The sequence below is a fragment of the Bison bison genome, unplaced genomic scaffold (genome assembly GCF_000754665.1).
Source record: "Bison bison bison isolate TAMUID 2011002044 unplaced genomic scaffold, Bison_UMD1.0 scf7180017864367, whole genome shotgun sequence".
In the NCBI taxonomy this organism is placed as follows: domain Eukaryota; kingdom Metazoa; phylum Chordata; class Mammalia; order Artiodactyla; family Bovidae; genus Bison; species Bison bison.
Window position 1 is genome coordinate 5,646,288 of NW_011494939.1, and position 17,545 is coordinate 5,663,832.

General features: G+C 40.1%; 1 protein-coding gene across 2 annotated transcripts; it reads left to right on the forward strand.

The window, feature by feature from the left end:
• Window positions 1-3,230: 3,230 nt before the first annotated feature.
• HTR3E (5-hydroxytryptamine (serotonin) receptor 3E, ionotropic) lies at window positions 3,231-10,722 on the forward strand. 2 transcript variants are annotated; one of them, XM_010855682.1, is made up of 9 exons: window positions 3,231-3,297; window positions 5,289-5,455; window positions 5,992-6,036; window positions 7,846-7,955; window positions 8,111-8,280; window positions 9,018-9,178; window positions 9,543-9,747; window positions 9,919-10,122; window positions 10,254-10,722. In XM_010855682.1, exons 1-9 carry the CDS (start codon window positions 3,231-3,233, stop codon window positions 10,481-10,483), a joined length of 1,359 nt encoding a protein of 452 aa, XP_010853984.1. In that variant the 3' UTR covers window positions 10,484-10,722. The 2 variants fall into 2 exon arrangements, with proteins under 2 accessions (XP_010853984.1, XP_010853985.1); XM_010855683.1 differs by lacking the exon at window positions 5,992-6,036.
• The last annotated feature ends 6,823 nt before the right edge of the window (window positions 10,723-17,545 follow it).

The following is a 17,545-nucleotide window of genomic DNA, read 5'->3' on the forward strand; positions in this document are numbered from 1 at the left end:
ATTTTCAATGTGTTAGTAAAGAGGAAATGATTTAATCAACATTTTCAATGTGTTAGTAAAGAGGAAATGATTCTTACTTACTAAATCAATGCCAGTAACCATACTGTCATGAAAACATAATCATAATATGTCATGAAATTAAGAATATTCAATAAAAGTTTCCAAATTCTGAAGAGATCAGGCAAGGAGAAAGATATCATTTACAAATATTTCACTTCAGGGACTTCTCTAGTGGTCCACTGGTTAAGAATTCACCTTGCAATGCATGGGACACAGGTTCAATCCCTGGTCAAGGAACTAAGATCCCACATGCCATGGAGCAACTAAGCCCTCACATCACAACTACTGAACCCTCATGCTGCAACAAAAGATCCTGCATGGCATAACTAAGACCCAACGGAACTAAATAAATAAATAAAAATTACATAAGGAGACAAACCACGAAGAGACAAAGCTAACAAAACTGTTAGTATACTAAAAACTAGGTGTAATAAAATGATCTGAAATTGTAAAATAATATACATTCTGTCATAAGAAAATTCAGAGAACTTTATTTGATGTGACTATATCATTCAGCAAGAAACAAACTGAGAGTAGAGAGACTTCCAACCAGAAGTGGTTAGGAAGCTTGACCCTCAGTGGTTACGACTCAGTTTATAAAGCATGAACGAGTAAGTACACTGTTTTCTATTGTGATTGGTTACTAGAAACTTACATTCTTTGTCACTGCATAAAGCTTGCAGTGTTTATACACTTATACACTAAGACCCCTACATGCAAATGAATTCCGAGAGTGCCCAATTTGTTAAGTCCAACAAAGTTAACTTAGGTACCCAACTAACACAATTGGCTATATAGTACTATACTATAATAGGCCTATAATACTTCGCACACAAATAATACATAATAATAATATACAAACAATGCATTAAAATACAGACACAAAGAAGACATTTAAAATCTTACAGTACAGTATCTTGAAAATTACAGTAGTACAGTACAAGAGCTGGCATCCAGTGGCATGCTCATATCTTTGAAAGTTCACAGCTTGAAGGTTTGTGTAGAGGGGACTTACTGCAGCTGATTTAGCTAGGAAGCTGTAAGGTGACATTCATATGAAGAAAGTTTAAAGTCAATGTCAAAGTTGGCATCTCAGAGAAATCAGAACAGTTTTAAATTTTGATTACATGACTATGAGTGTTTGGTTTAGGGCTATTTGGTCAGAGGGTATACATTATATACACAGTTGAGAAGAGAATTTGTTATCCAGAAGTTAACCCTGGGGAAATCACTAGGGACACAGATAAACAGGTGAAAAATATGAAAGAGACATATGGTAGGCAGAATAATAGTCCCCTAGAATATCAGACCACCTTACTTGCCTCCTGAGAAAACTGTATGCAGGTCAAGAAGCAACAGTTAGAACTGGACATGGAACAACAGACTGGTTCAATATTGGGAAAGGAGTACATCAAAGCTGCATACTGTCACCCTGTTTATTTAACTTATATGCAGAGTCTATCATGTGAAATGCCAGGCTAGATGAATCACAAGCTGGAATCAAGATCGCCGGGAGAAATATCAATAACCTCAGATATGCAGATGACACCACCCTTACGGCAGAAAGCAAAAAGGAACTAAAGAGCCCCTTGATGAAGGTGAAAGAGGAAGTGAAAAAGCTGGCTTAAAACTCAACATTCAAAAAATTAAGATCATGACATCTGGTCCCATCATTTCATGGCAAATATATGGGGAAAAAGTGGAAACAGTGACAGATTTCATTTTATTGGGCTCCAAAATCACTATAAAGAGTGGCTGCAGCCATGAAAATAAAAGACACTTGCTCCTTGCAAGGAAAGATATGACAAACTTAGACAATGTATTAAGAAGCAGAGACATCACTTTGCCAACAAAGGGCCGTCTAGTCAAAACTATGGTTTTTCCAGTACTCATATACAGATGTGAGAGTTGACCATAAAGAAGGCTGAACACTGAATAATTAATGCTTTCAAATTGTGGTGCTGGAGAAGACTCTTAAGAGTCCCTTGGACTGCAAGGAGATCAAACCGGTCAATCCTAAAGAAAATCAATCCTGAATACTCATTGGAAGGACTGATGCTGAAGCTGAAGTTCCAATACTTTGGCCATGTGATGCAAAGAGCTGACTCATTGGAAAATACCCTGATGCTGGGAAAGACTGAGGTCAGGAGAAGAGAGTGACAGATGATGAGATGGTTGGATGGCATTATCGACTCAATGGACGTGAATCTGAGCAAACTCCAGGAGATAGTGAAGGACAGGGAAGCCTGGAGTGCTTCAGTCTATGGGGTTGCAAAGAGTCAGACATGACTGACTGAGCAACTGAACAACAACAAGAGATGTCTATATCTCAATCTCTAAAATTCACCAATATGTTTAGGTCCAATGCAAAAGAGGGAACTAAGGTTGCAGATGGAATTATTGTTGCTAATCAATGGACCATGACATGAGAAGATTAGCTTGGATTATCCAGGTGGACACAATGTATTCACAAAGTTTCATATAAGTGGAAAAGCATTAAAATGAGAGGAGTGACTCAGTGTTGCTGGTTCTAAAGATAGAGAAATAGGACCCTGAACCAAGAATGCAGGGAGCCTCTAAAACCTGGAAAAGACAAGAAAATGGATTTGCTCCTGTAGCCTCCAGAAGGAATGCTGTCACACCAAAACATTGATTTTAGCCCAGTGAGACAAATTTCAGACTTCTGGTTTACAGAATTGTAAAATAACAAATAGAGGGTTTTTTAAGCCAGTAAGTTTGTGATTTGTCACAAAAACTATAGGAAACTAATAAAAGAGGTTAAGAGGCATATTGAGATAGAAGGAATTATCTAACATATGCCTAATAAGAGAGAATAGAAAAAATACAATGTTTTTTAATAACTGAGAACTTTCCAGAATTAAAGAGATGAATCTATAGACTGAGAGATCACACCAAGATCTGAAGATAGTAAATATCAGATAATCCACAACCACACATGTTGTAGTGAAACATCTGAGAGAGAAGCCTTAAACCTCAAGCAAGGGCAATGACAAGACAACCGGAACTCTGTTTCCAGGGAGGTTACAAATGTCAGTGGTCAGCTAATCCTATCAGTATTCAAAGATGGACTCTAGGTGTGGCCTGTGCTCTTTTAGTCTGGGAATTCTTGGGTCCTGGTACAGGCTCATAGGAGAATTTAGACAAAGAAGATGGACAGAAGCTGGTTCCGCAGGGAGAGACTCTACTTCTTTCTTGTTCTCAGTCTTCTGCTTCCAGGTAAGAAATGGGCAACACAGGAAAAGAAGCAAGGACCCTCTCTGGGAGAACACCTAAGATGTGCTTTCAAATTTCCAACTTCTAGAAATTATCTAAGATGAGCATAGTTATTTCATAACTATGTTACCATAATATCCAAATAGGCTCTCCTTCTCTGAAAGATAGAAGATCCCCTTCTGTTGACATGCTACATAAGGACTCTTCTACTTTTTTTTCATGAGCCATCCCCAATTGTTTTCTCTACCCTTTAGCCTCCATGACTATCCACCTTTCTATGCACAGGTGTAATTCTTTCTCTCTATAGCTCCAAAACCTACTCCATTGTAGCAAAGGGCCCACTTTCAGCTATAACTTCCCCACTAGTTATTGCATCCAAGTGCTCTAGGTTAGGTAAGATGTCAAAGAGCAGCAGGTGGAGAGTAAAGCTACAGTGTGCTTTACTGGTATACTGGAGTTAACATGGTATACTGGAAAGAACATGGGATTTAGCACTAGAAGGTCTGGGTTTGAATCTTGGTCCCTGACTTGGTTACCTGTGTAACGTTGGGCAAATTTCTTGACTTCTCAGAGCTCCCATTTTCTCATCTGTAAAACAGAGCCACCTTGAAGTGTTGTGAGGATTCAATGAGAGAGACCACACAGTGCCTGGCATTTGATAGGTGCCAATAAATGGCATTTTACCCTCTCAGGTTGTCATGTGACTTTTGGATAAGGGGGGAGGTGTAGGAAGACAAAAGTATAGTTTCTAACTGATAGGGGCATGAGAGGATTCAATGAGAAGAGGACTGAACAAGAGGTGCTTTAGAGGCCAGAGCAGAGAAGAAACACAAATTGTACACCTAGCCTAGGCAGTAAAAAAACATGATAAATGTCATTTGGCCACTCACAGTGATTGACAAATGAATATTCATTGCTCACAGAATGATCCAAGGATTTGCCTGGAGAGCACTGTCACTCTGGGAAAAGATAAGGCTTGATGTTCTCATCACACAGGTCACCAACCATCTTTATTTCTCATTCCAGGTTGCTACTTCTCTAATAAATTTGCTCTAGTAGAAAATTAGAATCTTTATTAGTCAGAAGAAAGGGGAAGGCAAGACCTCAAAAGCTCAAACTAGTACGCTGATATATAGGGTTGAGTGGCAAAATAGGGAGAAGGGAGGTTGGGGTGGTTAAGGTGAAACAGATATGCTCTCTTTAGGGTCTCGGGAATGTAATTCTCTCTGATGGCTATTGCTGCCCCACGGCTCAGTTTGCATAAAGATTTGGGCATGCTTTGCATGCAGAAAGAAACATTAGCAAGGACAGAGCCCTAATTCAGCTCACCACATTAATTTCTATCATTTGCCTTCCAGCCCAACCCTTCTTTCCTCACCTTGTAGAAAGTGCCTGGCACCTGGATCATGGTGATCCTTTTCCCCTATTCTCCATCTCATTCCTGGGGGTATATGGTACAGCAGTATTAGACAAACCTGGGCTTACATCAAGTCCAGTTTCTGCCTCTTAAGATCTATTTGACTGCAGAAATTTACTTCCTCTTATTGCAACTCAGTTAATTCATTTATTATATGAGGATAAAAATAGTTTCTACCTGATAGGGGTTTGGAAGGATTAACTAAGGTAATCCATTTAAGGGGCTTGAACTATATCTGACACACTGTCAATGCTCAATAAATGTTAGGTATCATTAATATCAACTTCCCTGGTGGCTCAGATGGTAAAGCATCTGCCTACAATGCAGGAAACCCAGGTTCAATCCCCGGGTTGGGAAGATCTCCTGGAGAAGGAAATGGCAACCCACCCCAGTATTCTTGCCTGGAAAATCCCATGGACGGAGGAACCTGGTAGGTTACGGTCCACAGGGTTGCAAAGAGTCAAACACGACTGAGCGACTTATCACAGGCTACCCCCAAGCTCCTGACCTGGGACCCTCTCATATAGGGAACATAAGTGTTCTCCCCTAATTCTCACACATTCTATGTTGACTACAGGAAGAGGCAGTACTTTCACCATCAACTGCACAGGGTTTGGTCAGAATGGGAAGTATATGACCGCTCTGGATTCAGTGTTTGAGAGAAAGGCCTTCCGTCCAGCCATCAACTTCAGCATCCCCACCATAGTCAACATCTCTTTCACTGTGTCTGCCATCCTAGATGTTGTGAGTACTGACTCTCTGACCCTCCTTAGTATCCTTAACCTTTTCCCCGCTCCCAGCAAGGCAACCCCCCAAACCCTTAATCACACACTGAAGCTTCCTCCATCACTGCTATAAGCATGTGCCCTGTGGGGATCCCCAAGAAGTTCTATCCAGTTCAGCAGGATGAGGTATAACCACACATAGAAGATTCTTGTCACCCACTGACTCCCTTCTCTGACTGTACAGCAATGTCCAGGTCCACTTCAGAAGTTCTGACTAGATGGAACATGGGCATCAGAATTTTTTAAACTTCTCAAGTAATTCAAAGATAGAGCCAGGGTTGAGAAGCACTACTCTAATCCAGTCCTGCCATGAACTCTTCTGCCCATGGCCTAACACATGTTTTGATCAAGATTCTGTCCTTGACCAGTAATGTTGGATTTGACCACAGCACAGCTTCTACACACCTTGGGGCTTGATAAACAAAAATGAACAACGGTTGGGATGCACAGACTTTGTACCACCAACATGCTGGAAACAGGAAATTCTTTTGACAGGATGAACAGTTACAGCTCTTCTCATCATTTCTGTGGCTGGAAATGGTAAGACCAACTGTTTATTCTCTCCCTATATTTACAGTCAGAATGGATTTTAAACAAAGATTATGACCGTTTATGTACCCCAAAACATAACGTTGAAACATATGAGAGAGAAATTAAAAAATCTCCAAGCATGGTGAAAGGTATCAATAAACTGCTTTCAAAAACCAAGTCAAAAAAGATAAACATGTAGTGATTTTTAAGAAATTTGATTTAATAAACATATCAAACTTTGTACAATGATCATGCATAATCTTTTTGACATAAATGGAATATTCCCCTAAACTGACCACATTTTTGGCCACCAAGAAGGAAAGCAAAAGTATCTAGACCACAATCTCTGACTATAATACAAAATACAAAGAGTAGCCCCCTTTCCCAAAATCTTATTTCTTAGGAATTTAAAATTAAATTTCTAAAATATGTTCGACTAAAGAGAAAATAAACAACTAAGTAGAAATTAGAATGAAGAGGATTACATATGAAAGTCTATTAAATGTAGCCAAAGTATCGGGTTGGCCAAAAAGTTTGTTCACATTTTTCTATAAGACATTACAGCCAATCCAATATAACTTTGGACAATTTTTCAGAAAATTTCTACCTTAAGTTCTTTAATTAGAAAATGAGGGGGGAAATGAAAGTAAATGATTTCAATTTCCAACTTGAAGAGACTGGCTGAAGGGAAGGAGAGAGGAGTGGAAGAATAGTCATGATCACCTAATCTTGCTCTCAAACTGTGGTTCCCAGATGGGGAGCACTGGCTGATTGCACCACCTGGAAGCTTAGAAATGCACTTTATCTAGGACTCCTCCTAGTGAGACTAACAATCCCAGCATGTCCAAGACTGAATTCTCAGAAAATGTAATTTTGCTAAATCCAAGTCTCCAGCAAACCAGGATGAATTAGTCACCCTATCTACTGAATCAGAATCTGCATTTCAACACCGTCCCCAGGTATTTCATATGCACAGTGAGGTATGAGAAGTGCTGGTCCAGTATAAATTTTTATTTAATGTGCATATAGCCCTTTGTTCTGGCTGTGGTTCCACAAACTGCAGCTGACATTGTAAATGCCCTGAGAATAAACAAGTCCCCCAGGCCTCAGAATTAGATAATCCTTGAAAAAAGTTTCCAGAGAAGGTCACCAGCTTTGGAAAGGAGAATTTGGAAAGGTCATCCCAGAGACAAGAAAGGATGGTGCCTTGCACCTGCCAAAGAGAGGAAGACCACCAACTCTCTTGGCTTCATAGAACCCAAGGACCTGTTCAAGGTGTCCTTGCAGTAGAAACTGATCGCAGGGGCCTAGAAGACAGTTAAAACCACCCTGGAGACTAATACATAATACCTAAAAACAGCATTACACTCCACAAAATCCTTTCACATGCCTAATTTCATTCAATCCCCCCGCCTTATTTCACAGGAGGCAATTCTATCTCAGAGAGGCTGAGCCACTGACCTTTCAACTCTGAATCTCAACCTTTCTGCAGAAAGGACAGGATTTCTCTGATCACCAGTAATTTCCCACAGAAGTGAGAAAGCAGAGGGATCAAAGTTTATGAAGAAATGGACATAAGCAGCTTCAATTCTATCTGCAATTCTTATTTCTTAAAAAAAAAAAGCCAAAATATATTTATCAGACTACTGACTCCACAGAGTTGGGTGTTAGATACACTGATGTTTGTTACATTATTTTATATACTTTTCTATGTGTTTGAAATACTTTATAGCTTCTTTTTTAAAGAAAAATTTAAAAGGCAGAGAAAATAACCTTGATTCCTATCAGGCTCTCACCTCTCCTCCATCTGGGCTCTAGGTCTGGGACAACCCATTTATTAGTTGGAACCCAGAGGAGTGTGAGGGCATCTCGAAGATCAGTGTGGCAACCAAGAACCTGTGGCTCCCAGACATTTTCATCACTGAATTGTGCGTATTAAGGGCTGGGGAAGCCCCACCTTCTGGCAACAATGGTGCACAGTCTACCAAAGGCCACTATAAAGTGGTCTTACATGGCTGAGAAAGGAGTAGATGGGTAAGAATAAAAAACACTGCTCCTGCCTCCCACCTCATTTCTCTTACAGCATGGATGTGGATAAGACCCCAAAAGGCCTCAAGGCATTCATAAGTAATGAAGGTCGCATCAGGTATAAGAAACCCATGAAGGTGGTGAGCATCTGTAACCTGAACATCTTCTACTTCCCCTTTGACCAACAGAACTGCACCCTCACCTTCAGCTCATTTCTCTACACAGGTGAGCTGAAGTGGAGTCTTAGGGATAGGAGTCAATAAGAGCAACCAATAAAGCAACAGAAAATAATGTATAAAAAAATTATGAATAAATGGTGACAAATGGGCTTCCCTGGTGGCTCAGCAGTAAAGAATCTGCCTGCAATGCAGGAGCCACAGGAAACACAAGTTCTATCCATGGGTCAGGAATATCCCCTGGAGAAGTGCATGGCAACACACTCCAGTATTCTCGCCTGGAGAATCTCTTGGGCAGAGGAGCCTAGCAGGCTACAGTCCATAGGGTCGCAAAGAGTAGGACATGACTGAAGTGACTTAGCATGCACAGTGACCAAGGGCAGCAAAGATTAAGTCTGTTTGGATGCTTAAATATTTTCCATAAAATATTTCCTAGGGAGTTGGGAAAATATTGTGCATTTCCATCCCCAGCTCCTAGAAAATTTTCTGACATATGCTAGGCACTCAAAAATACTTGTTGAGGGACTTCCCTGGTGGTTCAGTGCTTAAGAATCTGTCTGCCAATGTAGAGGACATAGGTTTAATTTCTGGTTGGGGAACTAAGATCCCACATGCCCTGGAGCAACTAAGCCCACATGCCACAACTAGGACCCAATGCAGCCAAATTAATAAATAAATATTTATTATAAATAACTTTAAAAAATTGTTGAATGAAAGGATGGGAAAAGAGTACAGTTGAGTCAACAGGAGACTATCTTTGGAAAATTATTTGGCTCTTCCTTTCAGTGGAGTACATATCACTGGGCATGGAGAATGAAGTGTGGGAAATAGCACACACATCCCAGGACATCATTCAGACCCATGGAGAATGGGAGCTCTTGGGCATCAACAAGGCCACCCCAAAGAAGTCTGTGGGCACCAACCTGTATGATCAGATCATCTTCTATGTGAGTTCAGAGGCCTTTGCTTTTTCCTTCCTTTTTTTTTTTTCTTCCTTCTTGCTTGTAGAGCTGCCTACAATCTCCACCAAATGGATATCTCCCAAGTTTCAGGGTTTCTCAGTCTTACCATTTCTGCCAGAGACCAGAACACTCTCTTCTTGCTGCCTAGCCACACACTCCTTTCTAAAGCTCATGGCTCTCATCTAACTCTCCCTTGGCAAGTTCTACACCAAATTATGAAGCTATCTGCACAGCTCCAGATACCAGAGTGGTAAGAGACCAATGAGAAAGGCAGAGACAGAAACAGTCACTACTATTCCAAGCAGCCTCTGAATCCCATATTCACTTCCCTTCCTCTCCTTCTTACTAGGTGGCCATCAGGCGCAGACCCAAATTCTACATTATGAATCTCCTGGTGCCGAGTAGCTTTCTGGTCACCATTGATGCCTTCAGCTTCTATCTGCCAGCAGGAAGCAAGGACCGTGCTCCATTCAAGATAACTCTTCTGCTGGGCTACAATGTCTTCCTGCTCATGATGAATGACTTACTCCCTGCCAGTGGCACCCCCCTCATCAGTATGGCCCCTCCAGCTCTTGAGAAGAGAAGGGTGGGAGGGACTGGCTGAACTGGCTCAGGGAAGGGAGATATATTGGGCAAAAGAGGCTGTGCTTCCCAGGGTGGGATTAGAAGAGAATGAAGTCCTGGCTGGTGCCTCTGGCCCTCAGGCAGGCCCAACTTCCCTCCAGGTGTCTATTTTGCCCTGTGTCTGTCCCTGATGGTGCTCAGCCTGCTGGAGACCATCTTCATCTCCTACCTGCTGGACCTGGCCATCACCCAGCCCCCACCTATGCCTCGTTGGCTCCATTTCCTGCTTCTACACTGCACCAGCCCAAGGACATGCTGCCCTGCTGTGCCTCAGAAGAGAAACACGGGCCTTGACCACCTGCCTGGTGAGAGAAGTCAGCACTGCCCACGCTTCCTCCTCCATCACCTCTGCTTTTCTGCTCCTACATCCTTCCCTGCCCCCACAATTCCCCAGTTGACCCTGGTGACCCATGGCTGAGTCTCTGTCTCTCCGTAGGTATGAAGGAGCCCATGGAGTTGGCGGGGAAGTTGCCAGGTCCCAGAGAGACAAAGCTAAATGGGTGCCCTGGGTCCACGAGGGCCCAGCAGGAAGACAAGGCTCAAAAGCAGCACTTGGTCAGCCTGTGGGTGCAGTTCAGCCACATGATGGACACCTTGCTCTTCTGCCTCTACCTGATCTTCTTGGCCACTTCCATTGTCACAGTCATCATCCTCTGGAACACCTAAGCATGGCATCTGTCTGCTCCTGCACATCCAGAGTTGCTTTGGCCTCCAGGGGTCAGCCAAGTCTTTGTGTTTGTTGAGTACTGACTGTTATGGCCCCAAAGATGATAAAGTTTCCTGCGACATTCCATGCATCTCAATCCAGCCCTGCCGGTCAGTCTCAACCCAATTACAATTACAAGAACAATTCCTCTGTTTCTGCATTCTGTTGGCTTCTCTCAGATCTCCCATAAGATTCTGGGCTCCCCTTTATATCTTCTGCATAGCAGTTCTACCTCCTCTGCCTGCTTAACTGGCCCCAATAAATCATTTTGCAGACAACTCTGGCTCTTTATCATGTTTGGGGATAAAAAGTTAACTATCCAGGACTGATGGTTTCAAAATATCATCTGTGTATCCCTCTGCCTGTGATAAAGCTTTGATGACAATTCAATGTGACAAATGTCCTGTACTAGAAGTTTTAATTTTCTTAGGCATTTTTAAAGATGTATTTCTTACTCATGTGTGTGCTAAGTCGCTTCAGTCATGTCTGACTCTTTGCAACCCCATGGACTGTAGCCCACCAGGTTCCTCTGCCTATGGGATTCTCCAGGCAAGAATACTGGAGTGGGTTGCCATGCCTTCCTCCAAGGGATCTTCCCAACCCAGGGATCAAACCCAGGTCTCCCTCACTGCAGGCGGATTCTTTACAGACTGAGCCACCAGGGAAGCCCAAGAATACTGGAGTGGGTAGCCTATCCCTTCTCCAGGGGGATCTTTCTGACCCAGGAATTGAACTGGGGTCTCCTGCATTGCAGGCAGATTCTTTGCCAGCTGAGCTACAAGGGAAGCCCTTCTTACTCATAGATGGAAACTTTTATTCATCTTTTTCATTTTCTTGCACTAACTTCAATTTAATACTCTCCTAATTTGTTTTATTTTATTCTTTAATTTTCTAAGTTGAATTCTCAGTTAAAATATTCTCAGTCGTCCTATAAATATTACTCTGACACAGTTTGAGCTTCATCTTACAGGTTTTAGAATGAAATGTTCTCTTCTTTATCAGTTTCTAGACAGTTCATAACTTGAGTTTTTATTTCCTCCTTGATCTAAAACCTATTTAGGAAAGTGTTTCTTATATCCATGGGTAAGTGGGTTTTGCTAGTGACACACAAACTTTAGAAACTTTCTGAATTTATAAAATTTATTTCTGGCTGGATTCATGATTGATTTTCTGTTTCAGGACATTAAAAAGTATATATTCCCTATTTACATGTTCTTCTATAAATAGAGCTTATTGATTGAATCATTTAAATACTCTCCATGTGTGCTATTTTATTCAAATTATCTGAGTAGTTTTAGTTTTTCTTTTATATACTTGACTGCTGCCTCATAAGATGCATAAAAGTGTATGGTTACTATATCTTGAATTGTCCCTGATTTTATCCTTAAATAATGGCACTATCTATTCCATTCAATGTGTTCTGAACCTCATTTCCATTTTTATGACAATAACATTGCCACTCTAGCTTTGTGTGGGTGTGTGTGTGCTGTCGTATCCAACTCTTTGTTACTCCATGGACTGTAGCCCTCTGTCCATGGAATTTTCTAGGCAAGAATACTGGAGTGGGTTGCTATTCCCTACTCCAGGGGATTGTCCCAACCTAAGGACCAGATCCTAGTCCCTTGTATCTCCTGAATTGGCAGGCAGAATATTTTTGCATATTTATTTTATTAATTCTTGGTTAATTTTGAAAAACTATTATGCATACAAGGTACAAATAGTAAAAGGTACGAAAGAGTAAAACATGTCTACCTTCCATCTTTGTTTCCAGTGACCAAGCTCCCCGTTTTCTTGTGCATCTTTCAGGTACTCATTTTCCACCTTTCCTTGTCACTTTGCTTTTGATGAAGTTATGCAAACAACATAAAGCTGGATTTCATTTCATTCAACATTTCTTTTGATATATGGATTCAGCTTTGTTTACATTTAGAAAAAATACAGTTAGTTTTATTCCTTCCATACATTTTCTGTTTACGATTTATATTCCTTGGTGGTGTTTTCTCTATTTGCCATTCCCTCATTTTTGCTGGCTCAGTCTAATTTCTATTGATTTTTTTCCTCCTATAAATTTTAAGTCCTATAATACTTTTTAAGTACTTTCATGATCATGTTCCTAGCAACTATAATTAGACTAATATATTTTCATTAATTTTCAAAACTAAATTATTATACTGATTCTCCACCAAGACAGTTTATTTTAAGCAACACTGCCCTCCATCTAATCTTTTTCTGTGCTGGAATTTCTGCTATTCACAGGTTAGCAGATCTGCCCTCCAAGCTCTTTTTCATCATGCCCTCATTTCTTTGTAGGTTGGTTTTGTGTTATAATCAATCTTCCAGACAACCAATTCAGTTCCTAGTAGTGACCATTTCTACTTTTAGCTCATCTATTGTATGTTTTAATTAAAAACACTTTGGGAAGGGCTTCCTTGGTGGCTCAATGGTAAAGAATCCATCTGCCAAGGCAGGAGACATGAATTTGATCCCTGATCCCAGAAGATCCCACATGCTGCAGAGCAACTAAGCTCGTTTGCCACAGCTATTGAGCCTGTGCTCCAGAGCCTGGAAGCTGCAACTACTGAGCCTACAGGCTGCAACTGCTGAAGTCTGTACCCTAGAGCCTGTGCTCTGCGACAAGGAAAACCAATGCGATGAGAAACCTGCACACGGCAGCGAGAGACTGTTAGCAGCTCCTGTTAGTCAGCACTAGAGGAAAAGTCTGCGCAGCTAGAGACTCAGCCATAATAAAGAAATAAAATTACGGGAAAAAATAAAAACACATTTTTTACTCTCATAAAGTCTTTAAATGTTCTGATCAAATACCTTAAACATTATCTTTTTTCTCTTTTTTTTTTTTTTTTTTACCTTTCTACTTCAGTAGGAGCCTCTGTCCTAAATATCCATTTTGGTCATTGAGATGGTTAATTTTACATGTTAATTTGGCTAGGCTATAGCACCCAGTTATCTGGTCAAAAAATAGTCTGAACGTTCCTGTGATTAACATTTATAATCAACAGACTTTAAAATAAAGCAAATTACCCTCCAAAATGTGGGTTAGCCTCATCCAATCAGTTAAAGATCTTAACAGCAAAGACTGACGTTTCTGATGGAATTCTTACTCAAGAATGCAACGTATTTGTCTATCATACCTTAATTAAGTAGAGTACAACACAGAAACCCTGACTGAGTTTCCAGCCTACTGGTCTGGTCTGCAGATTTCAAATTCAGTACTTCAAATCAACTCTTAACTGAATTTCCAGTCTTTCAGGTTATGTTACAGATTTAGTCTCTACAATCACAAGAGTCAATTTCTTTCCTTTTTTTTTTTTTTAAAATGTTTTGATTGTGCAACATATAGAATCTTAGATCCCCAACCAGGGATCAAACCCATGCCCCCTACATTGGAAGTACAGTCTTCCCATGCCCTGGGCCATGAGGAAAGTCCCTAGAGTCTATTTCTTAACATCTAAAGATTTCTCTCTATTTTTTTTTCTTCAGATAATATATATTTTGTTTCTTTGTAGAAACAGAGAGGCCTGGTCCTTTATATGCTAAAGAGGGATATAAAAATATATAGAAATTACTTTCACTCTCAAACTGCCTATTATCTTGCTATATAGTCACTTTTGAATGTGAGCCATTAAATATTGCGTCATTCAAAACTTTTTTGCCCCACAAATTACAAATATAAAAAGAGAGCAAAAGAAGGGATCTATAAAGAAAGAGATTTAAGATGTATAACTTCAATTTAATCATGAAAAAATATCAAACAAACCTAAAATGACTGTAATAATTTGAAAAAAAAACTTCCCATACACCCAGAGAGCTTCATTGGTGAGTTCTGTCAAATATATAAAGAATAATTAATATGAATTCTACACAATCTCTTTCAAAAATTAGAAGCAGAGGAAATATTTCACAACTAATTCTCAGACCAGTGTTATTACCCAGATGCTAAAATCAAAGACATTACAAAAAGAAAACTAAAGATCGATATCCCTTATGAACATAAAAGCAAAGGTTCTCATGAAAGTACTAACACACTGAAATCCAGCAACACATCAAGAGGATTATACACCATAACAAGTAGAATTTATCACAAGAATACAGGTTGATTTAACATCAAAAAAACTATTAATGTAATACCTTATTAAAAGAACAAAGGGCAAAACCCACATGATCAATTCAATAGATACAGACAATGCATTTAACAAAAATCCAACACCTTTCAGTATAAAAACAATCAACAAACTGAAAACTGTACTTCCTCAACCTGATAAAGTGCATCTGTGAAAAACCTGCTGTCATCACAGTAGATAGCAAAACACTGAAACTTTTTCCCATAAAATTGGGAACAAAATAAGGATGCCCATTTTTCTCACTTCTATCAACACTGTACTAAGTGTTAGCCAGGGAAATTGGCAATAAAAATAAAGGAAAGGCATCCATATTGGAAAGGAAGAAATAAAAACTATACTTGCAGATGATACGATCTTATAAATAGAAAATCTGAAGGAATTCACTACAACATCTATTGGAACTAATGAATGAGTTCAACAAGATTATAAGACACAAGATCAATATACAAAAAAAAGTATTTATATACATTAGCAATAAACAACTTGAAAATAAAATTAACAATTATTTAAAAAACGGACTTCCCTGGCAGACCAGTGGTTAAGAATCTGCCTGCCAATACAGGGGACATACATTCAATCCCTGGTCTAGGAAGATTCCACAGACTGCAGCACAACTAAGCCCATGCACCACAACTACTAAAGCCTGTACACCCTAGAGCCCATGTTCTGCAACAAGAAAAGCCACCACAGTGAGCCCACACACTGCAACTAGAGAGTAACCCCTGGTTGCCCCAACTAGAGTAAGCTCTGCGTAGCAATGAACACCCAGCACAGCCACAAATAAATAAATAAATCTTTTTAAAAATCTTACTACAGACTACAATAATCAAAATATTGTGGTACTAACACAAGGAAAGACATGTGGAGCAATGAAACAGAGCTGGGAGTTCATAAATAAACCCTAATATTTATGATCAATTAATTTTTACAAATGGACCAAGACAATTCAATAAGGAAAAGAAATATTTTTCAGCAAATGGTGATGGTATAGCTAGATATCAACATGCAAAAGAATGAGTTTGGATTCCTACCTCATACCATACACAAAAACTAACTCAGAGCAGATCTCTAAACCTAGATGCAAGAGCTAAAACAAACCATCAAGAAAGTGAGAGGAAGAAAATATTTGAAGACTCTGCACTTCCAATGCTGGGTGTGTAGGTTTGATCCCTGGTCAGAGAACTGAGATCCTGCATGCCACGTGGCGAAGCCAAAAAAAAACTCAAACATTTCTTACAAACTCAACAATAGACAAATAACCGATTTTAAAAGGAGCAAAGAATCTGAATAGACGTTTCATCAAAGAAGACATATAAGTGACCAATAAACATGAAAAGATGTTCAACATCTTCGTTGTTGTTCAGTCGCTAGCTAAGTCGCAGCTTTTTAGTATGTTGTCTAGGTTTGTCATAGCTTTCCTTCCAAGGAGTACGCATCTTTTAATTTCATGGCTGCAGTCACCATCCACAGTGATTTTGGAGCCCAAGAAAATAGAGCCTCTCACTGTTTCCATTGTTTCCCCATCTGTTTGCCATGAAGTGATGGGACCAGATGCCATGGTTTTAGTGTTCTGAATGTTGAGCTTTAAGCCAACTTTTTCACTCTCCTCTTCCAATTTCACTAAAAGGCTCTTTAGTTCTTCTTCGCTTTCCACCATAAGGGTGGTGTCATCTGCGTATCTGAGGTTATTGATATTTCTCCCAGCAATCTTGATTCCAGCTTGTGCTTCAACCAGCCCGGCATTTCCTATTTATTTAGCCTTTCCCATTCAGGTTCAACTGTCTTAACAATTGGTGAGTAGGTTGGTGGACAACAATGACCTCTAGGGGGTGGTGTTACCTAACTCCATAAACCACTCTCCAGTATTTCAGGGCCTAGCCAAAGAACATTTTCTCTTCTGTTTTTTTCTGCCATTCTCCTCCCTTAAGTTTTTAAGTTGAAGTTTCTATTGAATGACCTCAACCGGTTTCACCTGAGCTTTTGAGAAAGTTTAAAGAATATTTTTCTTCAACGCTCAGCCTGGACAAAGAAGATTGTCATACCTCTGGAGACTAGTTACATCTCTGGGGGTGGTAGTAAAAAAAAGAGAGAGACTAGCAAGCTAGGACATGAACAGTAAAAATCTCAGCTATCCGATAGCATATTAAGAATCCTCAACTTTCAGAACAATGACTCCAGAGCTAAAAGAAACTAGAAAAATAAACACTCACAGTAGTGAATAATTGGCTCTGATCAGTTCAGTTCAGTTCAGTCGCTCAGTTGTGTCCGACTCTTTATGACCCCATGGACTGCAGCACGCCAGGCTTCCTTGTCCATCACCAAGTCCCGGAGCTTACTCAAACTCATGTCCATTGAGTTGGTGATGCCATCCATCCATCTTATCCTCTGCTGTCCCCTTCTTTTCCCGCCTTCAATCTTTCCCAGCATCAGAATCTTTTGCAATGAGTCAGTTCTTCACATTAGATGGCCCAAGTATTGGAGTTTCAGCTTCAGCATCAGTCCTTCCAATGAATATTTAGGACTGACTTCCTTTAGATGGACTGGTTCGATCTCCTTGCAGTCCAAGGGACTCTCAAGAGTCTTCTCCAACACCACAGTTCAAAAGCATCAATTCTTTGGTGTTCAGCTTTCTTTATAGTCCAACTCTCACTTCCATACATGACTACTGGAAAACCATAGCTTTGACTAGATGGACCTTTGTTGGCAAAGTAATGTCTCTGTTTTTTAATATGCTGTCTAGGCTGGTCATAACTTTTCTTCCAAGGAGCAAGCATCTTTTAATTTCATGGCTGCAGTCACCATCTGCAGTGATTTTGGAGCCCAAGAAAATCTGTCACTGTTTCCATTGTTTCCCCATCTGTTTGCCATGAAGTGATGGGACCA

Bases quoted from the DNA above. Each gene is read 5' to 3' on its own strand.
- HTR3E (XM_010855682.1), top strand. From the start codon at position 3,231: ATGGACAGAAGCTGGTTCCGCAGGGAGAGACTCTACTTCTTTCTTGTT. The intron at 6,037-7,845 runs GTAAGACCAACT...TCTGGGCTCTAG, and splicing joins CATTTCTGTGGCTGGAAATG to GTCTGGGACAACCCATTTAT. The intron at 10,123-10,253 runs GTGAGAGAAGTC...GTCTCTCCGTAG, and splicing joins GGGCCTTGACCACCTGCCTG to GTATGAAGGAGCCCATGGAG.